The sequence below is a fragment of the Heloderma suspectum genome, chromosome 3 (assembly GCF_057233095.1).
Source record: "Heloderma suspectum isolate Gila_16-S chromosome 3, 16-S_ref, whole genome shotgun sequence".
NCBI lineage: Eukaryota > Metazoa > Chordata > Lepidosauria > Squamata > Helodermatidae > Heloderma > Heloderma suspectum.
In genome coordinates this window covers 114,921,548-114,947,778 of record NC_139460.1, presented here as the reverse complement: position 1 = coordinate 114,947,778, position 26,231 = coordinate 114,921,548, and the positions used below count along the sequence as shown (strand labels likewise).

The 26,231-nt window shown below is 43.7% G+C and overlaps 1 protein-coding gene across 12 annotated transcripts in view; it reads left to right on the top strand.

Annotated features, from left to right (window-relative positions):
* STS (steroid sulfatase) overlaps positions 1 to 2,856 on the top strand; it is a 175,039-nt gene extending 172,183 nt beyond the window's left edge. For 11 of the 12 annotated variants that reach the window (XM_084844254.1, XM_084844249.1, XM_084844252.1 and 8 more), the window contains one exon: positions 234 to 2,856. In XM_084844254.1, the coding sequence (XP_084700380.1) occupies positions 234 to 586 (353 nt within the window). In that variant the 3' untranslated portion in view covers positions 587 to 2,856. The remainder of the gene's footprint in view (positions 1 to 233) is intronic. The other variant, XM_084844251.1, reaches the window with a different exon arrangement.
* The last annotated feature ends 23,375 nt before the right edge of the window (positions 2,857 to 26,231 follow it).

Below are 26,231 nucleotides of genomic sequence, written 5' to 3'. Positions count from 1 at the left end.
CCTCACCCAGTCTCTCTCTGCAGCCCATAATGAGCCAAGATGGGCAAGGATCAAGTAAGCAGGTGGTCGGCCGTACAGATGAAAGCACCTTGTCCACTTCATCAGGAGGAAGAAGCTGGAACCGATCCCACAAAACCAGTTTGCCACAGGCCAATTATATAAATGACTAATGAGTATGTGCTTCCATTTCCAATTTTTCACAGTTCTGAACTGTTATTTTTTTATTCCTACAGGTAAATCTATTTGGAAGGCATTTTTCTTCACTCCAAATTTCAGTCCCGAAGGCTCTAATGGATGCCATGATTCCCATGTGTGTTTTTGTCATGGAAGTTTTGTCACATACCATGAACCACCATTGCTGTTTGATCTCTCCGTGGACCCAGAAGAAAAAAACCCAGTAACACCAGAAATGGAGAGTCGCTTCTATGAAATCCTTCAAGCCATTCAGCAAGCAGTAAGCAGCCACACCAAGTCACTCCCTGCTGTCCCCAACCAGTTATCACTGGGGCATATCCTCTGGAAACCCTGGCTCCAACCATGTTGCTCCTCCTTCCTCACGTTTTGCTACTGCAACCATGAGTCATGAGAATTTGCCTGAAGCATGACATTACCAGTGTACAATGACACACATGCTTTTGTTGTCGTTCAGTCGTTCAGTCGTGTCCGACTCTTCGTGACCCCATGGACCATAGCACGCCAGGCCTTCCTGTCCTCTGCTCTCTCCCGGAGTGTGCTCAAGTTCATATTCATCGCATCGGTGATGCTATCTAGCCATCTCATCCTCTGCCATCCCCTTCTCCTTTTGCATTCAATCTTTCCCAGCATCAGGGTCTTTTCCAGTGACTTTTCTCTTTGCATTAGGTGGCCAAAATATTTGAGCTTCATCTTCGGTATCTGTCCTTCCAATGAGCAGTCAGGGTTGATTTCCTTTAGGATTGACTGATTTGACCTCCTTGCAGTCCAGGGGACTCGTAAGAGTCTTCTCCAGCACCACAATTCAAAAGCATCAATTCTTCGGCGCTCAGCCTTCCTTATAGTCCAGCTCTCACAGCCATACGTTTCTCCTGGGAAAACCATAGCTTTGATTATACAAACCTTTGTTGGCAAGGTGATGTCTCTGCTTCTTACTATGCTGTCTAGGTTTTCCATAGCTTTCCACCCAAGGAGCAAGCGTCTTTTAATTTCATGGCTACAGTCACCGTCTGTGGTGATCTTGGAGCCCAAGAAAATAAAATCAGTCACTGCTTCCATTTCTTCCCCTTCGATATGCCAGGAAGAGATGGGGCCAGAAGCCATGATCTTAGTTTTTTAATGTTGACTTTCAGACCAGCTTTTGCATAGGGATGTCAGAGAATTCCGCCACGGATCTCGGGGAAGCCGAATGCCAGCGTATTTGGCCCCCCAAAACCTGTGGCGGAACGGCCTGCCACCCCCCCACGGATCCCCCCGGGACAAGACTTACCTGGGTTGGATCTTCTGGGTGGTGGCGGCTCCGGTGGCAGCTCCGGCGGTGGTTCGGCGGCGGCGGGTCTTCTGACCAGCTGCTGCCGCCGCCATTTCCCATGTAAAAAAGGTGTAAAAAAAACACGCCATTTCCCATGTCCACTATGCTATTTGCGTTCCCTTTATTTTCGCCGTCTTAGTCTACGTAAATATTTACATAGACTAAGACAGGCCAAAATAAGGAACGCAAATGGCGGCAGCCGTAGCCGCCACCATTTGCGTACGCGTGTGTTTTTTTTTTTAAAGTCAGACGTGATAGGCTACGTAAATCTTTACGTAGCCTATCATGGCTGACTACAGGGATGCAAACGGCGGTGGCTATGGCCGCTGCCGTTTGCGTCCCTGCTAGCCAGTGGCCGGATGTCCGGCTGCTAGCGGAGCCGGCCGGCGACTCCGCAGAATCCCTGAGGAGCACAGCCAGCCGGCCAGGATTCCAGGGGGAGGGACGGAGCGCCTCTTCCCCCACCATCAACATAATCCGCGAAAGGTAAGTCACTTTTGTACATCCCTACTTTTGCATTCTCCACTTTCACCCTCAACAAGAGGCCCTTTAGATCCTGTTCTTTCTGCTATTAGGGTGATGTTGTCTGCGTATCTGAGGTTGTTGATAATTCTCCCGGCAATCTTAATTCCAACCTGTGATTCATCCAACCCGGCGTTTCTCATGATGTACTCTGCATATAAGTTAAATAAGCAGGGCGACAATATACAGCCTTGTCGGAAAAAGGCATCCAACTTTGGCAAGAAAATGTGGAGAAATGGCTTGTTTTCACTGAACATCTCCAGCAGTTCCCCTCAAATAATCACTAATAGTGTAATTATACAAATGCTGTAAAAATGCCCTCTCACTTTTGCAGCCCCACCAATAGGCTGCAAAAGTGAGAGGGCAGCTTCATTGACATACGCAGAGGGGCTGATAAATGTGAATACATTTTCAGAGAAAGGGGGTTCTCAGGCAAGTAGCGGGGAGCAGGGTTTTTCATTAACCTAGGAGGGGCTGCCATCCCATCTCTCACAATGCATCTAGAACAGGGATGGGCACCCTTTCTGGGCCACAGTCACATTTGACATTTTGAAGAAGTCCACGGATGCCACCACTAACTGCTGGTGCGGGGGAGAGCGCACCTTCCCCAGCTCTTGCCTTCTGGATCTCCCCCTCTGTGCCACTGGCACCTAGATTTCTTCTCCTTCCCCACCTCAGGATTTTCTTCCCTCCATCCCTCTACTGCTGCCATCACCACCACATTCTCCTGCACCAGCCTGAGATTTCCTGCTGAGACTCACATTCCTCCCCCTCTCTTTCTCTCCACCAGAGCTGCAGCACCCTCCTCCTTCTGCTTCCTCCTTCTTTGTTAGGGCAGCAAGGGGAGGAATTTGGTGGTGGGGTGGAGGAAATTGGTGGTGGCAGGGGGAGAGAAAGAGCAGTGGGGGTAGCAGTGGTGGTGGGAGGAGCAAAGCAGTAGCAGTGGGGGCTGGTGGGCATACCCAGAGGTCCTGGTGGGTGCCAGTGCACACACGGGTGCCCGGTTGACAGACCTATGATCTAGAGAGGTCTTAAATCATTGTTGTTCAGTCGTTAAGTCGTTAAGTCGTGTCTGACTCTTCGTGACCCCATGGACCATAGCACGCCAGGCATTCCTGTCCTCCGCTCTCTCCCGGAGTGTGCTCAAATTCATATTCATTGCATCGGTGATGCTATCTAGCCATCTCATCCTCTGCCATCCCCTTCTCCTTTTGCATTCAATCTTTCCCAGCATCAGGGTCTTTTCCAGTGACTTTTCTCTTTGCATTAGGTGGCCAAAATATTTGAGCTTCAGCTTCGGTATCTGTCCTTCCAATGAGCACTCAGGGTTGATTTCTTTTAGGATGGACTGATTTGACCTCCTTGCAGTCCAGGGGACTCTTAAGAGTCTTCTCCAGCACCACAGCTCGAACGCATCAATTCTTTGGCGCTCAGCCTTCCTTATAGTCCAGCTCTCACAGCCATACGTTTCTCCTGGGAAAACCATAGCTTTGATTATATGAACCTTTGTTGGCAAGGTGATATCTCTGCTTCTTACTAGGCTGTCTAGGTTTGCTATAGCTTTCCTCCCAAGGAGCAAGTGTCTTTTAATTTCATGGCTACAGTCACCGTCTGTGGTGATCTTGGAGCCCAAGAAAATAAAATCTGTCACTACTTCCATTTCTTCCCCTTCTATATGCCAGGAAGTGATGGGGCCAGATGCCATGATCTTAGTTTTTTTAATGTTGAGTTTCAAAGCAGCTTTTGCACTCTCCACTTTCACCCTCAACAAGAGGCTTTTTAGATCCTCTCCGCTTTCTGCCATTAGGGGGGTATTGTCTGCATATCTGAGGTTGTTTATAATTCTCCCAGCAATCTTAATTCCGACCTGTGATTCATCCAACCCGGCGTTTCTCATGATGTTCTCTGCATATAAGTTAAATAAGCAGGGCGACAATATACAGCCTTGTCGTACTCCTTTCCCAATTTTGAACCAATCGGTTGTTCCATGTCCGGTTCTTACTGTTGCTTCTTGACCCTCGTACAGGTTTCTCAGGAGACAGGTAAGGTGGTCTGGTACTCCCATCTCTTTAAGAATTTGCCATAGTTTGTTGTGATCCACATAATCAAAGGCTGTAGTGTAGTCAATGAAGCAGAAATAGACGTTTTTCTGGAATTCTCTTGCTTTCTCCATGATCCAGCGAATGTTGGCGATTTGATCTCTAGTTCCTCTGCCTCTTCAGAACCCAGCTTGTACTTCCGGTAGTTCTCAGTTCACATACTGCTGAAACCTAGCTTGTAGGATTTTGAGCATAACCTTGCTGGCATGTGAAATGACTGCATTTGTGCAGTAGTTTGAACACTCTTTGGCATTGCCCTTCTTCGGAATTGGAATGTAAACTGACCTTTTCCAGTCTTGTGGCCACTGTTGAGTGTTCCAAATTTGTTGGCATATTGAGTGCAGCACTTCAACAGCATCATTTTTTAGGATTTTAAATAGCTCAGCTGGAATACTGTCATCTCCACTAGCTTTGTTGTTAGTAATGCTTCCTAAGGCCCACTTGACTTCACTCTCTAGGATGTCCGGCTCAAGCTCAGTGAGCACACTGTCATGGCTATCAGGGACATTCAGATCTTTCCTGTATAGTTCTTCTGTGTATTCTTTCCACCTCTTCTTAATCTCATCTGCTTCTTTTAGGTCCCTGCCTTCTTTGTCCTTTATCATGCCCGTCTTTGCACAAAATGTTCCCTTGATATCTCCGATTTTCTTGAAGAGATCTCTAGTCTTTCCCATTCTATTGTTTTCCTTGATTTCTTTGCATTGTTCATTGAAGAAGGCCTTCTTGTCTCTCCTTGCTATTCTCTGGAAATCTGCATTCAGTTGGATATATCTTCCCCTTTCTCCCTTGCTTTTCACTTCCCTTCTTTCCTCAGATACTTGTAAAGCCTCATCAGACAGCCACTTGGCTTTCTTGCATTTCTTTTTCTTTGGGATTGATTGAGTTGCTGCCTCCTGAACAATGTTATGGACCTCTGTCCATAGTTCCTCAGGCACTCTGTCTATCAGGTCTAATCCCTTAAAACTATTCCTCACCTCCACTGTATATTCATAAGGGATATGATTTAGGTCCTACCTGAATGGTTTAGTGGTTTTCCCTATGTTCTTCAATTTAAGCCAAAATTTTGCAACAAGAAGCTCATGATCTGAGCCACAGTCAGCTCCAGGTCTTGTTTTTACTGACTACATGGAGCTTCTCCATCTTTGGCTGCAAAGTACATAATCAATCTGATTTCGATATTGACCACCTGGTGATGTCCATGTGTAGAGTCACCTCTTGTGCTGTTGGAAAAGAGTGTTTGCTATGATCAGCGTGTTCTCTTGGCAAAACTCTATTAGCCTTTGTCCTGCTTCATTTTGTACACCAAGGCTATGCTTGCCTGTTATCCCGGTGATTTCTTGACTTCCTACTTTAGCATTCCAATCCCCTATGATGAAAAGGACATCTTTTTTTGGTGTTAGTTCTAGGAGGTGTTGTAGGTCTTCATAGAACCAATCAACCTCAGCTTCTTTGGCCTCAGTGGTTGGGGCATAGACTTGAATTACTGTGATGTTGAATGGTTTGCCTTGGATTTGTACTGAGATCATTCTGTCGTTTTTGAGATTGTACCCCAGTACTGCTTTTCCCACCCTTTTGTTGACTATGAGTGCTGCTCCATTTCTTCTAAGGGATTCTTGCCCACAGTAGTAGATATGATGGTCACCTGAATTAAATTTGCCCATGCTTGTCCATTTTAGTTCACTGATTCCCAAGATGTCAATGTTCAATCTTGCCATCTCATGTTTGACCACCTCCAGCTTACCTTGATTCATTGATCTGACATTCCAGGTTCCTAAACAATATTGTTCTTTACAGCATCGGACTTTCTTTTCACCACCAGACACATCCACAGCTGAGTGTCCTTTCGGCTTTGGCCCAGCCGCTTCACTCTTTCTGGCGCTACTTGGAAATTCCCTCTGCTCTTCCCCAGTAGTATATTGGACACCTTCCGACCTGAGGGGCTCATCTTCCGGCGTCATCTCTTTTAGCCTTGTGATACGTTCCATGGGGTTTTCTTGGCAAGAATACTGGAGTGGGTTGCCATTTCCTTCTCCAGTGGACCACATTTTGTCAGAACTCTCTGCCATGACCTGTCCGTCTTGGGTGGCCCTGGATAGCATAGCTTATGGCTTCACTGAGTTACGTAAGCCCCTTCACCACAACAAGGCAGTGATCCATGAAGGGGATGATCTTAAATCATGTGAACTATTATTCCTATAGTGGCATGTGGGAAAATATAGCAATCTGACTGGCCACAGATTGCCGTTGCTCAACCTCTTGAAGCACCTGGGAAACAATATTTTCTTTTCTTTTAAGGGTAAAGAAAGACACTGCCAACTCTGCCTTTCCTAATAAATCACCCCTGTCTGAAAATGTATACACTTTTGTCGTACCCTCTGGAGGAAAAAAACATTGAACAGCACTTTCTCCTCCTCCCCCAAAATCAGTGAAAACATTGATTTTGAAAGCTGCAAGACAACTGTAAATTATACCATGATAGACTTCCCCCCACCCCCACCCCCACCCCACACATATTATAGTTAAGCTGAAAATACTTTCAAAACATTTGTAGGTAACTGTACTTCATAAACACATTTACTTTGATTTAAGCATCTAGTACAAAACCTTCCTGCCTCTTTTTTGTTTGAAGCCCAAAGTAGGGTGTTCAAGTGCCCTCATGAGTTTACTGAATGTGTGAGGGTAGACTCATGTCCCCATGGTGACATTTTGGCCACACCTCCTGTGCCACATGTTCAGTATTAGTATGAAGGGGCCTTTACATGTGGGCTGAAAAAGTTTCAACACCCCTGCTTGACACCCTATCAAAGACAATGCTTATTCAATTCTTGTTAGGTTAAAAAGGCCAGTATAACTTCTTTTAAGGAGGAATATAGGTGAATCACCCAGATTCCCGCTCCCTTTTTACCTATACTATATCCCTTCCACTAAGTTCGGAAACAATAGCATCTTATATGTACACACAGGTCTGGCTCAAGACATTTTTCTGCCTGAAGCAAAATGATCCCCCCGCCCCCCGCCCCGCATCGGATGTATAGAAGTTGACCTCTCTGGTAGTTGAATCATTTCAAAACGGAAGAAAAAACTGTATCCTCCATCATACCCAAGGTTAGCAAACAAGCTTTAGGTAGAACACAGGGCAGTCTATGTGGCAGGCATAGCTTTGTCCTTCTGCATCTCACTGTGAAGATTGTATGGTCACTTCATATGATCTTCAAAGACTGAAAAATTAGGGGAATGTATCAACATACAACTATGACGAATAATATCCCATAAGACCATTTATCCATTGATGAAGGCTGTGTAGTTTTAATTATTCACCGGTGTCTTTGAACAATGTTATTATAATATTGAAGCAATTTATGTTATAGTGTGAGACATAATTTATTTTAATTATTAATTTTTACATAGAGTCAAAAAGCTTAACACTTTGCAAAGGTCTTACTTATCATTGTGAATTCAAACAGGTGGATCTTATTTTATGTCTTCTACAAATGAAGTTCTTGGGACACTTCTAACACAATCCTATGCATGTCCACTTAGAAGTAAGTCCCACTGGGTTCAATGGGATTTACTACCAGGTAAGGGTATAGAGGATCATAGCCTTTAGTTAAATAGACAAATGCAATCTATTGAACTATCATTATAGGGAGAAAGGGTTAGGATTAAAAAAAAAAGGCAAAGACATCCAAAGGCAGGTGATCAAGAGAGCTGGGAGACTTAAGAAAGGAAGGGTTGTAGAGGAATTGGTGCCAAGAATGGAAACAATGAGCACAGGAGCATAGGAAGCTGCTTTGGCCCATCTAGCTCAGTATTGTCTACATTGGCAGGAGTGCAGAACCTCAGGTGTGTGGGGAGGGAGCAAATCTGGGTCCCAATCCAGCCATCTGGGGTTCCCCTGATGCCCCTTTTCTCCAAGCCTCTTGCCTTCAGCCCTGCCCATCACTGGAATGCAGCCCCCAGAAGCGTCTCTGAAATGCAATTTGAGCTGAAAGAGGTTCTGCATCCCTGCTCTAGGGTTTCAGACATGACTTTTTCCCAGCCCTACCAGGAGATACTGGGGATTGAACCTGGAACCTTCTGCATACAAAGCTTGTGCTCAGCTACCGAAGGATGGAGTTTGTGTGGAAGAACAAAAGAACTTGAGAGACAGAATGTTCTCAGAAGAGAAGTGCACATGGCCAGGAGCTGAAGACATATGGGTGCCTTAATTTTAAATAAGGCAAATCTTTATCTAACAACTTCTACAAAATATCTTGCACAGGAGCCATTTTCTTCAAAGTCCTAGTACATTATTCTGCCTTTCTTCAGAGTACGGTATGCCATACACTACACCCTCATTTAATGGTTGTTATTCCAGATGTTACAACACAGGTACCAGGGAAGTGCTGAAAAACAAACAAACAATATCTTTGATATCACAAAGCAAATGGTCTGTTTATGTTGCCACTGAAAAAGAGGTGGCCATTCAACTTGGTTTCCTGTGAGCTTCATTTAATCACAGGATACATGAATCCTTAGCCAAGATGTTTGTTTACTCCTTTTGCAAGAATTGTAAGTGCTTTCCTGCTGTTATCTGTGAATAGATGCAGAAGCCATTTAAAACCACATTGTGCTCCTTCTAGCCTTGGCTTGTTGCACTTATATTTAACAAGAACAAACAAAAACAAAAAACACTAGTATTTCTTTGCAAACCCTGCTTGGACTTTTTGAAGACAGCAATAGGCCAATGTATGGAGTCTCCCACATGGGCTTCATGATATCCTCCCAGGAGAAGACCCAACCTGTCTGAACATGCAGATTTCTTTTAGAAAGCCAAAACATATATATATGTGCTTGGTTGTGTGCTAGGAACAAGTGTTTCTCTTGCCACAGATGTTGGGTTTTTTTTATCATTGGTTATTTATTGTTGACAAAGGCTTCTACAGCACCTTGTCCTAGGCCACATAGCTTGATATTGGAAATTTTGGCCAAGAGCAGCGTAGTTACTCCTTGCTATGCTGTGAGAATGATGTGAGTCTGAACAATCCAACATCTTATTCCTGCTAAGCTGAGCATTTCATCAGGATATGAAGTGTCTTTCTGTTCTCCTTCTACAGAGGTGGCAACCACTCCAGCAATGAGCTAATGGAGTCAAGAAGAGACTGACTGAGTGTGTGTGTGTGTGTGTGTGTGTGTGAGAGAGAGAGAGAGAGAGAGAGAATGTAGGTATTTGAAAGGCAAATACATAATACCAGCAGGACCAGCAACCAAATGTTTCAGTGTGGAGTGTTCCTATTCAGGATACTTTGTTCCATTCCCCAGCATTCCATGGCTACTGAGCACGCTCAGTCTTCATATGGCTATTTTTGAGGTCTCCGCCTTAGGATCTCTTTACAAATTATTGTCTTGTGCTTCTGCAAACCTCGAGGCTCATGTGCATGGATGGTGCCATTTTGGCTTCATAATTGAGTTAGCTGTTGGAATAAATGATGGCTAAATGATGTTCATAAGAAATCTCACTTTCTTCATTATTCTTAAATACTTTTTATCCCAAGATGTTTATTTAAAAAAAAATATTGTGAAATGATTATTCTTTACAGCATACTTAGGCAATATGTTTTAATTAACATTTTATTGAAATAATTTTTCTTCCATACATACAAATGCTTTCCATTCCTCCCCCAAATCCCAATATAGTACAAACATTATAAAAGCATACAATGAGAAAATTGATATCAGTGCTCTTAAGAGCAAGTGGTGTGGATTCCTGCTGTGATTATATATTTACCATGAAAGGGTAAAATGAGAAAACAATTAAATATTAGCTAATCAGATAGTGAGCTCTCCAGAAAACAATGTTAGTGTGTTTCAGCCTTCATCACTATTGAATTAAACCAACTTGAGTTCTTTTAAGTGTGTGTGTGTGTGTGTGTGTGTGTGTGCAAATGATACTAATAAAAGGATTACTCAAAGGATCTCTATATGTAAGTATTAATTTATCTCTTCGGCAGCTTCTTCTTTTTTTAAGCACTGGAGTGGAGGTTAAGAAAACTAACATACCATCTATTGCCATCTGACAATGACTCTGCAAGAGTCGATCTTAGATAACACGTTGGGAATGTTTGATTAACGTCCTTGTCTATGTAAGTGTTTAAGCTCTGGAGAGATTGTTAGGAATAGGAAATGCAGGCCTTAACACCCCTCCGTCAGCTACATATGAAAAGTGCAGCAATTCATTGTCATCTCATCATTCACCAGGCATTTAAGAGACATATTACTTTGCCAAAGGACCATCTCGGTGTTCCAGCCGCCTTCATTCTGATGATTGCTAAAAATGAATGGTGATCCTTTCTGAGGCACTGAGATTTATGTGGCTGAATGACAACCCTCTTTGATTATCTTTCAATGAGATGCTGTCATGAGCGAGCGTCCCTGGAAGCTAGATGGCATTCTGCCCTTTCTGGAAATTCATGACAATGATAAAAAGTGTTTCCCCAAAGCCTAAGCAACTGCATTCATGGGAAGCGTGCAAGCAGCAGATTATATTTTGTCCCCTCCTTTTGAATTTTAAATAAACAACTGTTGGAATATGCAGGAAGCCTTGAATATGAGCAGTCCTCATAGGAACTGGGGTACACTGCAACAGTTTGTTGCAAGACCCCCTTTGTATGTTATTCCTGTTTGCTGTTGCTACTCTTGAATTTGATTGAATTTCTGAGCCAGAGTGGTGCAGCTTCAAGGAGTTGGATCTGGGAGTCTTCAGGCAACTCACTATCATGTAGGGATGTACGAAAGTCACTTACCTTTTCGAAGGGTGACATTTGCGGTGGGGGCGAGGTGCTCTGTCCCTCCCCCTGAAATTCTCTCTGGCTGGCTCCGCTCCATGGAGATCCCCTGGAGCCGCTGGCCGGGGCCGCCCACAGCTGGACATCCAGCCACTGGGCAGCCTGCAGGGACGTAAATATTTATGTAGCCTATCACAGCAAAAAAAAAAGAGTGGACACAAATGGCGGCTACGGCGGCCGCCATTTGCGTTCCCTTTTTTTGCCATTTTAGCCTATGTAAATATTTACATAGGCTATTACGGCGGGGGGGGAAAAGGGGAACGCAAATGGCGGCCACTACGCCATTTGCGTTCCCTCCCCCCCCCCCGCCGTAATAGCCTACGTAAATATTTACGTAGGCTATATGAGAACGTACGTGAATCACTTTGCAGGCTACTACAAATGCTATCTAAAATTAGAAGAAGAATGGCATTTTGAATCCTAATGAAAAAAAACCTAGTGCAAGACAACCCAGGCCACTTTCCTTCTCCATCATTTTCTTATATGCAGGATGGATGGATCTGCACAAAATGATTGGACACTGGGAAAATGAGTCCAGGCTGTGAATCCAGTCTGGATCAGAGTCTCAAACTCTAGAGCAGGGGGAAGGAAACTTATGTCCCTACAGTGTTGCTGTTCCTCAACTCCCATCACCCCGACCATTATTAATGCTGATGGGGGTTGGAGTCCACCAACATCTGGAGAGCCACAGATTTCCCCACCCCTGCCCTAGACCATGACAATAATATAATCACTGTGTGCCAGGGACTGGAGGCCTCGGTCCCTGCTGTACTAGTCACAATAATCAGGGAATCTTCTACATCAGGGGTGGCCCCCGCAGACACAAACACTGCTGCCCTGCCAAAATGTGCGGATACGATCAGTGGCAAAAACAATCAGCAACAAACTGCTATGGAACACTACAGTTATCAAATGCTATAGCATTGTAGCATTCCATAGCAGTTGGTGGGGGGGGGGTGCCACCACCAGTGCCCCATGGAATTCTGTGGGGTGGCAGCAGGAGTCCCCAGATCTCCCACAGTTGCTCACTCCTGATCTACATGCTTTCCAGTATCCTTGGGTATGCTGGCCCTGATGTGGAATTTATCTCCACCAATAGCCAGTGTGGTGTAATGGCTTAGAGTGTTGGACTGGGAATCAGGAGATCTGGGTTCTAGTCCCCACTTGGCCATGGAAGCCCACAGGGTGACTTTGGGCCAGTCACAGACTCTCAGCCCAACCCACCTCACAGGGTTGTTGTTGTGAGGGTAAAATGGAGGAGGAGGGTTATGTATGCCTCCCTGGGTTCCTTAAGGAGGAAAAAAAGGCGGGATATAAATGTAATTTAAAAAATAAAAAAATAAATAAATAGAGCTCTCCTGACCATCTTCCTACCTCTTGTACAAAATATGAAATGGGGGGGGGGGTAAAGGGGAGCTGCTTGTAGAATTAAAGCCCCATCAGGGAGTGAGGCACAGGGGTCCCCAACTCCAAACCAGCTTAGTGTGTGTATGTGTGTGGAGGGGAAGCGTTAAAGCACCCTTCTACCCCACATGAGCATCTGATCCAGATTGGGACCATCTAGACTACTCTAGAGTAAAAGTGAAAGCTAGCCACTAAGTCTTTAAAGTAAAATCTGTTTCAGCCCTCAGTTGGCTTTATGGGTGTTCACTGAATAACCTGAGAGTCTGCTACGGATTTTGTCCATTTGAATCATTAGAACTGACACCAAATTGACAAATTACATTTATTATATCTCTGAAAGAGAAATCAAGAATTCCCAGAGATGTTCAAAATAAGTGATGGTTGTTTATGGAGAGGGAACAAGCTACACTCTCATTGGAGGCAGAACATGGCATGATATGCTAGAACCCAAAGGACTCAACCCACAATCCATACACTCTGAGACGGTGTCCTTCATTGGTCTAGAGTAAATTTGTTTTGGTTTCCAGCCTAAGGATCTAAGAAATAATAATAGCTTGTATGCCCTTGAAATCATTATGGAAGATATTATTGACAGAATTTTAAAGAAGGGCTCCAATTATATGGGTCAAGCAATTTGTTTTTAAGGTCATTCTAATAATTCTGTATGCCAACATTTTAATTGGGGCACTAAGATGAGTTATTTCAAACAGAATAGAGTTCGGCTGGTAGTAAATTAAGATCTTTTCAAATGTACATTAGCTGTTAACATTAATTATAAACAGGAGTTGTGGTGAAAGAACAGGCTTAGAATCACTGCTCTTTTCTTCAGTAGCTGTCATGCCATCCAGCCATGCAAACAGACAGTTAGCTGCCGATTTTAATTTTTTATTCTTATCATAGAAACAGAGGTTTATGTTTGCAGCTGTCAACTAGATATGCTGTGACAAAACTCAAGTGCTCATTTCAGCTTTGTATTTTGGAGACCAAAGTCTACAGGCTTAAAGTAAAAGGTAGATGTGATCCCCTATAATATTGTCCAATACAGTGATGTTGTTTCACACACAGTTAGCCACTTTCCTAAGCAGCATGAAGACAGAGGGCATCTACCCCAGAACACTGGAGACTTGTGGAATTTCCAAGATATCTATTTATTTAGGGATATGCATCAGATCCAGCTGAATCTAGAGTCTAATCAGGCCACTTCTGAGAGATTCTGTCCCTCTAAGAGATGAAGTAGGATTCCCTCCAAAGTGACTAGAACTGAATGCGGACCTCACCGAAGCGTCATGATAAGAACAGAGAACTGCAGAAAGGCTGACACTGTCTGCAAAAAATCGTTACTTTGCTGCCACTTTTCTGTATATGGAGAACACCGGGATGGAGAGAGGAGTTGAGTAACTGATAGGTCTTCCTGGTTCCTCTGGTTGCTTCCACCCCACATTGTTTTTACTGTGTGTGTGGAGTGAGTCAATGTGCTTTGGGCAAGACTCTTTTGGCTCATTGGAGCTTTGGACAGAAGCGTGTCTACCCTGGTGGATCTCTAGAGATGGGAGGCATGGTACCTAGGGTATGCGTAGGTCTGGGGACTGTTTGGGGTGATCCTTGGAGCATCTTTGAGGAACTGGCCACATGTTCCATCTGCCATATGTGGCCGCACTTTGCTTGGCTTCTCAATGGCTCTATGAATGGACTTGCTGGGCTGGATGGTTTCAGGGCTGAGCCAAAAGGGGCTACCGATCACAGCGCATGGGTGACCTAATATTCCTCCACTCCAGGAGAGAGACCAAAAAGATCTTGGAGAAAGAGGAACAGGGCTGGCCCTACTATTAGGTAGAGTGCAGCAGCCACCTCAGGCAGCCAATTTTGGGTGACATATAAAGGCTGGAAATGGATGCTTATTTAATTTATTGTACTTTTATTGCCAAGTAGGAGAGAGGCACTTGTGGGAGTTTCTGTCTCGGGTACCAAACTGACTTGAGCAGGCCTGGGTTCTAGGCTTGAGTTCTGGGCACCTTGACTTGTGGAGAGCTGCAGCCATAGCAGCAGAGAGGAAGTCAGTAGGACTCCTTAGCCACCCCAAACCATTCCCTAAATCCTTCACTGACAGGGCAGACTACAGATAGCACAGGAAGAGACAGCCACAGCACCAGTGATGCGGTGTGCTTTCCCCCATATCCAATGCATCATCATTCGGAAGGAGGAGCTCCAAGTGCCCAACTAGCCATGTGCAGAGGGTTAGGGTTATGTCTTCTGAGGCTCATGCCTCAACTAGGTAGACTCTGTCCTACCTACATGGGTTGTGTCCTACCTCGCTGCCACCATCTCTGTTCATTTAAGAAACATCTTCAAGCTATCAAAAGCAAGCATCTTCAGCTTGTTCGATAAGCATCAACTGACCATCACTGACCATTAGCAATTAGGGTACAATTCTATTTAGAGAGAATAAAGTCCTACAACCCACAGCATGCCCCAGCCAGCATGGGAGTTGTTGGACGTCTTTCTGTCTAAACATGCATAGGATTGTGCTGTAACAGGGCAATGCCCACTCAGAAATAATTCCCATTGACTTCAGTGGGACTAACTCTGAGTATAGGACGGCAGCCTAAATTATACTCATATGCTCCTGTTTTCACTTGGCACAGTACAACAGGATTTATTTTATGATATTATAGAGTGCCTTTCCTTTTTAGGATTAACTAAATTGATCTCATATATTTTAGTTAAATCTGTAGCATTGAATTTTTGATATGACAAGCAAAGAACCACGTATTTGACTTAAAGCATATCTAATTTCTTCTATATCGCTACCCCAGAAAATCAACCATCATGAATCAAACAACCAGCTGTTTTTCTTTGACCCCCCCCCCACTTTATAGGATAAAGTTTTCAAAACTTCTTCTGTAACAAGGACTATAGTAAAACCATTCTGATTTTTGAGGGAAGGAGGTGAAAGGAACATTCATTCTGTCTCTTAATACAAGTTCTGAACATCTTATGAACAATCCAGATATTAAAGTGTCTTGGATGAAAATTAGTATTATTAGTACTAGAAGTGTGATGTACAGAACTGTGGAGTGGTGCATGTTCAAAGAGAACAAAAATGAACAATTAACTGCATTTGTCAGTGTGAATTTCTTAGCACTCAGTGTGAATACTCTTTACCTCAGTTTTAAAATAAAACTTCTGACATGTTCGTAGTCATTTCATCATCATTTATTATCTTGTCCAGCTTTTATGGTAGTAATATGCCCATCATATTTTTCATTAAAACACACTTTCTTCCTCAGTTACTTTTCAAAGTATCATCATAATGCAATGCAGTGAACAGCTTGTGGTTTAGAATTGGGGTGGCCAGGTGTCCTCTTTTACAGAGGACAATCCTCAATTTGAAGGATGGCCAGAGGACTGTCCTCTATTTTGAAGGCACCCTCCCACTTGAAGGGCTGTTCAGTCCATGTCCGGTTTAAAAGTAGCCATCAGAAGGGAGAGCTGGGCCTTGCAGCTGCCCACCAACAGCACCTGAAGAACAGCAGACTGAGCAAGGCACACAGGCCACCTGGTCACAGTTTTCATAGAATCATAGAATCAAGGGGCCTACAAGACCATCGAGTCCAACCCCCTGCTCAGTGCAGGAAGCTTGATTCCCAGGCAGTCTCCCATTCAAGTACTAACCAGGGCTGACCCTGCTTAGCTTCTGAGATCAGACAAGAGGGAGAGAGAGAGAGAAAGAGATGGTTTTGTACCCTAACCCAGCAGTAAGTCTCATTGCACTCGATGGAGCTTACTTCTCAGAACATAAGAAGAGCCATGCTGGTTCACTAAAGTGAAATGTACTATATTTCTATTTAAATTATAACAATTATGTATAAATTTGCATGTATACATTACATACAAATGAGTGTGTGCAAATCAGTGTCCTCTTTTGTCATCTTTTTGGGTGATTCATACGGCCACCCTATTTAGAATGTCTGAGGGCCAAAACAGACATTACTTTAAAAGTCTGTCTAGCACCTATGTCTTCTTTTCATTTTTACCCTAGAGTAAGCACAGAGGTCCCAATCTGGATTTTAAAAGCTCCTCTACCCACTACACTAGGATCCTGATCTGGTTCAGAGGCCCTACACCTACTCTAGAGTAACTATGGGTGCGAGGGGGAGATGTTGATACTAGATACACGTTTTAAGTATTGTCTGTTTTGACCCTAAGTTGGTTATTACACTGAAGAAAGGATCAAGGGTGAAAATCAGAATTCAGAACTCCTTTTTGTACTTTTTGCTTCATGGTCACATGGATCTCACCAGAGGTATGGTGAGAGTAGATGGGAGGGTGGAGGGCTTTAGGTGCAGGTGGGTGGGTGGGGGGCTTGGGCAGATGGCTTTGGGAAAGGGGGGGTGACTTGAGCGGGTAGCCTTGACAGCTGGTGGGCAAGGGGCTTGGACAGGTAGGTGGCCCTACTTCAGGGGTAGGTGGTCGGTGGGCAGGGGTGCCTTGGCAGCAGGTGAGTGGCTTGGATGGACAGCCTTGATGGCAGGTGGGTACAGTGTCCATCACTGGCACTGTGCCAACAGCTCATTGGAGTCTGGCCTGGCCCCAGCCCTAACCCAACTTAACCTCTCTTGACAAGGCCTCTGATGAAGTTCTCAAATTACTGTTAGCCATCTTCAAACATCTGAAGAGCTGTCATGCAGAAGATGGAGCAGACTTGGATTCTGTTGCTCCAGAACAAGAACCAATGAGTGGAAATTGTAGGGAAACAGATTTTGGCTAAACATGAGGAGAAATGTACTGACCGTATGGGCTGTTCAGCAGTAAAACAGGCTGCCTTGAGCAGTGGTGGCCTCTCCCTCACTTGAGGCATTTCTGTGGAGGCTGCCAGGGATGGCTGCCAGCCATCTGTCAGGGATGCTGTCATTGCATCCTCTACTAAAGATCCTCCATTAAGTAGGACTAGATCACTCCCAAGGTCCCTTACAACAATCCTATGATTCTTATTTTTCTCTGTACCTTACTATAGCCTTTACTCCTCTTTGTTATGTTTTTTTGTGAACATACCCTTGCCATTTTGGAGGCTGTATGCCCAAGGTCCTCTGCAAATCCACACATAATCACACGCTCCCACGCATATACAGAGACAGTGCATTGTACATAATGGAAACATCCAATTTCTAATCATTTAACATGCATACACTGTGCATGTGTAGCAAGGACCATAGAGTATGATAATGTGGGCATGTGATGAAGCCTTGCTGAAGCTAGGCGAGGCTAGTTCTGGTCAGATGGGAGACCACCTGGGAGTTCATTGATGGGCTGAAAGATATATGAATTCAATAAACAAATACAATAAATAAATATATGGCCCATTTCCCTTCGCTTCTGGTCAGGTGTTTGTAATATTGAGCACACCGCATCTTGTCCGGCCATTTCTTTCAGTGGAGGCCCATCTGCTTCTACCACAGAGCTCTCCAATGACTCCTCTGTTTCTCAGGAATCCAGCATGTGGTGCGTGTGTATGATTATGGATTATGCCTTTAGCTTGGAGCTTGCCCCATGTATCACTATATTTTCTTCTGGCAACTGAGCTTTGGGAACCCAGCATGGAGAATTGCACAGTGCAGATTGTGATGTCAAATGTTCCAGGTGAAATAAATAAATAAATCTAGCCTCCAGGAAGCATATAAATCTAAACACAGCAAGTAGAAGCAGTGGTCAAACATTCTCCCTTTATAAAACAGACCTTCTTCAGTATGGGAGTTACAAAAAGGAGCACTGACTCACTAAAACTAATCATCACCCAAGGAAAACAAAGGGTGAAATGAAAAATGAAGAAACGCTCCCCCCGCCACACACACAAAGTTAGAAAGCTGCTAAGATGAGTCTTTGCCACCATCAGAATAAATCATTGTTCCATGAAAATAAAGCATATTTGACTCTACGGTGAATACATAAAAGCATCCACTCTTACATCAACATTGGGAAGATTAAAAAAGAATTCTTCCAGGGTGGAAAAATGACCAAAATCCCAAACTCACAAGAAAGAAAACACATATCTATTCAAATTAAGATAGACAAATTAGATCTGATAGAATAAAATGTAAACCAAACCATATGTGCTTCTATATGCAGAAAAGCATCTAGAGTTATTGAAAAAGCAAAGCAGAAAGTGGGGTGGGTGGAAGCAGGGGAGGAAGCTACTATCAACTATGTCATCCCAGGTACAACTCTTTATTACCTTGTACCAGCCAAAGAAAATTCACAACTCTTGCTTGTTATTCATTATGTCAGGCACTGCCTTCCATATTATCCGAACTGCAACAGGAAAACTATTGAAGCACGGCAAGGCAGTGAAGATATTTGTTGATGTATTACAAGGGAATCAGATGGGGAAAGACCACAGAATTTTGTGATGATGCATGAGAGGGAGATCCAGAGTTTTTCTCATGTTACATTTTCAAGAAATGTATGGGTCAGCTTGAAAGATGATTTTCCTCAGCGCACTATTGGACTTAAGAATCCTGTTGATCAGGAGAGGGAGGCGGGGGACTACTTGGTCCCACCAATCCCAGGTGAGGCAGTGGGAAGGGGATCAAGTCACTATCCAATGATAGAGGATCTTCTCTCAAATCGCGGGGGACCAGGACACACTCCTTTTGGGCAGAGCGTTGACACTTGGGAGACAGCATGTTCAACGTGCACACAGGGGAGCAACTGTGACCTGGGCAGCAGGCACTTTCCTAGGATCAAACGGTCAAAGAAGAGGACCTACTGGAAGCGAGAGAACCAAGAAAGGGTACAATAGGACCATTTTGACAAATGAGAAGGAGTCTTAAAGGGAAAGGATCCCAGGATAATGTTCTTTTCTTCAAAGTTAGCACACAACAGGAGTGGAGGAAATGGCAGGGAGGAACTGTTGCTATTTCCTATGCCACCTAGGAATTTGAAGAGCAATGCCTGGTATTCAGGAAAAGAGGTGCAACCATAAGTTAATTGAATTTGAAAGAGTCCCTCATGCGTCTAGGAGTAGCTCCTTGTTCTCCCAGGAAGTTATTCTAAATAAGGAGTGCAGAATATCAGGACTGAGGGCCAAATCTGACCGTCCAGGATTCCCCAGAGGGCCATGCCCTCTCTGGCCATACCTCCTTTGCCCCAGCCACCAATCATTTCATGGTTTCCTGGCTTTTGTGCATTTATTTCCCCATTCTAAAGGGTTGAAATGCCTCTTCTAAGGCTTTGTGACTGGCAGTAAAAGCTTTATGCTAAAATATGCTGGTATTTTTGGCCCTGCCCCTTTGTTCCTGCCTGACACTGTAATGTGCCCACCAACAAGTTAAGGTCAGACAGGAGAAGTTATGGAGCCTCTATTCACGCCTGTGTCAAGTTCTCCTGTCCCAGTTACAATAAACTCTTCAACTCTTCAGGGGCATAAAGTTCCTTTTATGTGTGGCCTGTATCTACTCCAGCTTTCCATGTCTGTAATGATCACAGTCCCCCTTTGTGTCCTTCTAAGACATCCCAGCCAGCATGGCCAATAGTGAGGCATAGTGGGAATTGTAGTTCAACAACATCTGGATGGCCACGGGTTTATCATCTCTGCTTTAAGAGAACCTTCCTCTATCCAGAAATTCTCTACAACATTATCTAGAAGAGAGCAAATCACATCCAAAGCATCCCCTTCAAATCCATAGGGCATTTCCCCCCTATCTGACAAGAAAAACCAAAAGGAGATGGTTCCCATTCTCCAAACCATTTCCATGGGCTGAAACAGAGTCTTAGTCAGTACCATCTGTGTATACATCAGGAACCTCAGGTGTTTGCAGGCCTCCATCTGATCGGTTGGAATACTCCCTTCTCATCCACCCCCCCCCCGAACCTCCAGAGATTATTCCCCCATCACTACCAATGTTATTTGTTTCTCTCTAGGTTGTTGTCAATGAATGTGGGGATAACCCATGCTGTTTTGCATCTCAGTTGAAGCAACCTTCTAATTTACTATGTCTGCGTTAGATATGATATGGTTCAGTCAGTGAATATATATATACATATACATACATACATACATACATACATATATGCGCTTTGTATTTCCTCCATTCTATACTGCTTTAAAGAAACTGGAGCTCTGGTATTTTTTTTCCTTCCTTCATACTCTCATGCTTATAACAGTATATAAGAAAAATACACGAGAGGTAATCCTGTGGACACATAGTAGCTGTTGGATTCCTGGGAACCTGCTATCATCCATAGGTTAGAAACATTACACACACACACACACATGTGTTGTTAGGCAGGGCTCACCTGGGCATGGGCCCTGGATCTTTTTTGAGCTGTGCCCCAGATCTTTTGAGCTGTCTTAATTGCCTTTTTTTTTTTTTTTTACATTTTCCCATAGACTTGCATTGGAAAACAAAAATGGCCTTAACTTTTTTAGTTTGTAAGATAAATATATGAAATTTGGTGTCTTGATAGCCTCCATAGAACTGATTGAATCTGCCAAATTTCAGGCAGTTTGGTCAAGTGGTTTTTGTGCTAGTCACAGGTACAATTTGCTATTTTCAAGAAAATCTGTCAAAGCAAAGAGCTATATTTTTTGTGTGCTTCCACATGTGTGCATGGAATTTGGGGAACTGGAAGCCTGTATAGAGATGACTGAGCCTGCCAAAGTTCAGATAGTTAGGTCTAGTGGCTTTTGTGCTAGCCACAGGAAAACTTTGCTTTTTCCAAGACAATCTGTCAAAGTAAAGAGCTATAATTTTTTTGTACTTCCACATAAATTCATGGAATTTGGGGAACTAGCAGGCCCCATAAAGCTGACAGAAACTACTAAATTTCAGAAGTTGGGTCCAGTGGCTGTTGTGCTAGCCATGCGTAAAGTTTCCTTTTCTCAAAGTCTAAAACAAAAAGTAAAAACTGTCAAGTCACCCAGGGGATTAGAGATCCTAATCAGAAGGTCTTTAAGGTGACCATTAGGAGGTCACTATCCCTAATCTCTGGTGTAGGATTTTTTTAAGGTGCAAAAAACTTCTCTCCCCCTACTTTTCATTTCTGCTCTTACACGCCCACTGTTGTGAGCTTGCCTGCAATGAAATTTTGGAGAAGGAAGGGAAGAAACAGCTCCATGTGAAATACTGGTATTTCACACAGCATCCAATTTTACTGCCCATTTTACTGCCCCAAACTGGAACCTTTGGATTCTGCATTAGTTTAGTAGCTTCAGTACAGCAAAGGATCCAATCAGCCTCCACAAATTTCTTTCTCCCCCTCCACTTTAATTTCTCCTAAACAGATGTAGAACTCAAATAATCCCAAAGGGAGGGTTAGGACTATGTGACATCATGATTGAGAAACTGCTGGGGCTTTTAAATAGGTTCTACAGTTTTAGAAAAGCTAGAAAAATCCTTCAGCCACCTCACCTCATAAAATTCATTTAAGTATGTGCAATCCTTACAAACCTTCCACAGCCTCCTAAATTCCTCTGAACCTCTCTGAAAGGAGCCACTTGGCTTAGGGAATTCTCTCTACCCCCCCCCCCAACATTTCCAATCACCATTCTTCTTTTCTTCTTCCCTCCCCTATCCTGCTGTTTCTTTCTCTTCTTTATTCCACCCAGAGCATATCTTGGGGAATTCTTAAAGAGAATTCTCTTCAGTGGGCAAGAGAAGTTCTGAACTGTATTTGACTTCATACCAGCAGACAAGAGGGTTGGGTTTTCCCCTCCTCACTCAAGCCTTTGAGAAAAGTGGGTTCACGTGGTTGCAGATAAACAAATCTGGGGCTGTTTTGTTTGCCAGTTGCCATATCCAGCAATAGGAAGGGCTGTGGCTCAGTGGTGGAGCACACGCTTGGCATGCAGAAGGTCCCAGGTTCTATCCCCAGCATCTCCAGGTAGGGCTAGGAAAGAATCCTGCCCGAAACCCTGCATAGCCACTGCCGCCAGTCAGTCAGTGTCAACAATACTGCGCTAGTTGGACCCAGGGTCTGACTCAGTACATGGCAGCTTCCTGTGTTGCTCTGAACAGAAAGCTTTAATAAAAATAGGAGGTTATGGTTTGTTTTTTAAGTGGAGGGGAGATAAATATTGCTAATTTATGCAATCCTATGTATGCCTACTGAGAATTCCCATTATGTTTAATGAGGCTTACCTTCAGGAAAGTGTGCATAGGATTCCAGCAGAAGTTACTTTTGCAGAGAGGTTTGCACCTTGATGTTCCACATGTTTACTCAGAAATAAGTCCTGAGAAGGAGTGTACTAAACCTCACCTGGCTCCACTGGGTTTTGCGGTGGGGGGGAGGCGATCCAGCCCTCCCCCCCAGAATCCTGCCCAGCCAGCTCCACTCCACAGCCAGTCCGTGGAGCCGCCAGGTGTGCCGACCCGCAGCAGGGCCTCCATCCGCTGCTGGACTGCTGCGGCCGCAAATGTATTATGTATGTATGTATGTATGTATGTATATATGTAATCTATACACACATGCAAGCACACTGCATGCACTCACCACACACACACACACACACACACATATTAGACATGCACTTAGACTCGTGTGTGTGTGTGTGTGTGTGTGTGTGTATATATATATATATATATATGCAAATTGGTGTTATGGTCCTGTGCCCCGGATCTTTTAACACCCTAGCAATGCCCCTGTGTATGTATATGTGTGTGTGTGTGTGTGTGTATATGTATATAGATAGATAGATAGATAGATAGATAGATATAGATAGATATAGATATAGATATATATTGGGAAAGGAGTACGACAAGGCTATATATTGCTGCCCTGCTTATTTAATTTATCATGAGTACATCATGAGAGTACATCATGAGAAATGCCGGGTTGGATGCATCACAGGTTGGAATTAAGATTGCCGGGAGAATTATCAACAACCTCAGATGTGCAGATGATGCCACCCTAATGGCAGAAAGCGAAGAGGATCTAAAGAGCCTCTTGTTGAGGGTGAAAGTGGAGAGTGCAAAAGCTGCTTTGAAACTCAACATTAAAAAAACTAAGATCATGGCATCTGGCCCCATCACTTCCTGGCATATAGAAGGGGAAGAAATGGAAGTAGTGACAGATTTTATTTTCTTGGGCTCCAAGATCACCGCAGACGGTGACTGTAGCCATGAAATTAAAAGACATTTGCTCCTTAGGAGGAAAGCTATGGCAAACCTAGACAGCATAGTAAGAAGCAGAGACATGACCTTGCTGACACAGGTCCATCTAATCAAAGCTATGGTTTTCCCAGTAGTAACGTATGGCTGCATGAGCTGGACTATAAGGAAGGCTGAGCACCGAAGAATTGATGCTTTCGAACTGTGGTGCTGGAGAAGACTCTTACGAGTCCCCTGGACTGCAAGGAGGTCAAAGGGAATCAACCCTGAGTGTTCATTGGAAGGACAGATACTGAAGCTGAAGCTCAAATATTTTGGCCACCTAATGCGAAGAGAAAACTCCCTTGAAAAGACCCTGATGCTGGGAAAGACTGAAGGCAAAAGGAGAAGGGGGTGGCAGAGGATGAGATGGCTAGATAGCAACACCGATGCGATGAATATGAACTTGAGTATGCTCCGGGAGAGAGCGGAGGACAGGAAGGCCTGGTGTGCTATGGTCTCTCTCCCGGAGCGTGCTCAAGTTCATATTCATTGCAATATATATATATATATATATATATATATACACACACACACACACACACACACACAGAGAGCCAGGTTTGCTCATGAACAAGAGACTGTTATGCCCCAGAACTCAGCCCAACATATTGTTTCTGACTACCAAGGACACATGAGATTAATTAATTAAAGCAGACCTTGAAAACTTTTAGGTTTCAGCTTGTGTTTTACTGATGTGTTTACATATGGGGTTTTTCTCCCCTGATTATCAGGTGTTTTATATATTTGTAAGTATGTTAAAGTACCCTATGGCTCAGCGGCAGAGCCCCTGCTTCGCATGCAGAAGGCCCCAGGTTCAATCCCCGGCATCTCCAGGTAAGGCTGGAAAAATTACTGCCTGAAGTCCCGGACAGCCGCTGCCAGTCAGTCGGTGTCAACAGTACTGGGATACATGGACTCTGCATATGGCAGCTTCCTATGTTCCTATTGTTTAATTTTGTTTTAAAGATTTATGTAAGTAGCCCCTGAAAGGCAAGGTATAAGTCTTTAAATGCATCTTTAAATAAATAAAGGTGTCCCCAACCAGTCGTGTCCGACTCTAGGGTGTGGTGCTCATCTCCATTTCTAAGCCGAAGAGCCAGCGCTGTCCAAAGACGCTTCCGTGGTCATGTGGCTGGCATGACTGAACACCGAGGTGCACAGAACACTGTTACCTTTCCTGCCGAAGCGGTACCTATTTATCTACTTGCAATTTCTTGCTTTCAAACTGCTAGGTTGGCAGGACTTTAAATAAATAATCCTTCCTATATCATGATTTTTTAAAATCCTGTGAATGAGAAGACCAACCATGTATGTAGATGGGATATTTGGAATTTAAAAAGAGGTTCTAGATTTTGTGATTGCGGGATTGTTCTCCATTTTTTACTTGTAGAGAGAAAATTCACTCATCCAAAAACAAACCTACAGTGAAAATGAATTCAGATTGGTCCATATATTAGTGTCTCTATTGTGTCAAGAGTTCATCTATATTTATAAGCTGCCAGTTTGGGCACATAAATTAAGCAGAGGGGAAAAAAAACATAATTTGGCGTTTTGGATTTAGCTGAAGATCAACAGTATCACGTGTCCTATTTTTACACTGACTGCATTATTTTCATCATAGAAGAGGACAGCATCTTTCACCAGGAATAGCAGTGTTGCTTCGAGGTTGCAACCTGACCTGAGATAAATATTGCTGGAAGGTCTGTTTAGCCCTAATTAGCCCCATCAGCTGGTTACTTTCCTCACTAATCAATCCTAAAGAGAGTGAGTCCAGATGGAAAACATGGAGAATGGAAGCCTTGGGATAAATATTCCAAAACTGCATATATATGTTCCTAAAATATGGGATGATGGTTTTGTTTTGTTTTTTGGTAAACTCTGAAATGGAGAGCATGGACACAAAGATTGTTGAGGCTGCTCTATTGCTTAGGCATTATTAATTATCTTAACAAAAATAACATGTGAATGTCAGGATTCATTAGAAAGTTTAGCAGCATATTAATTTATTTAAAGATTGCCACACCATGAAGCTTACCCAATGTCGCTGATGGTTTGGAAGAAATAATTCACTGTCTACAAGTTCTAGTAATTGCTTCGAATGAAAATCATGTCTAATGATGAGAGACGTAGCACATGGGTACGTTAACTGTGTTTCAACATTCATTTACATTTGTTGTTCCTAATTGAAATTAATTGTAGTAAATGTGTCAAACTGTTAAACTGTCAGCACCCTGATTTCAGCAGAAGGATCAAGCCACCATGCATACATATGAAAGTGCTGCCAAGCACTATTGTTCCTCCCCGCCCCCATTATTTTTTGGTAGCACAGCCTCATCATACAGAACATGAGATTAGTCCACTGGTCACAAGCACTCTCTTGCTAAAATTAGAAATGTATTAGAATGTGGCTACTGGAAACCACATTCTATAATAACTAAGGCTTCCCTCCATCTTAGAAAGAGAGAGAAGGAGAAACAGGGAGGGAGAGGGAGAGGTCCCAATCCAATGGTTTAAAGATATGGATCACATTTGAATCAGGTGAGGCTGTGCAAGTCCTTGATCAGTGCCTAGACTCGGTGATGGCCTGGATGAGGGCCAATAAACTGAAGATGAATTCTGGCAAGATGGAAGCCCTGTCTGTGAGTCCGGGAGATAGGCTCATTACTGGATGAGGTTGTGCTCCCTTTGAAAGATCAGGTACTCCTAGATCTATCAGGTAATCTGGAGTACT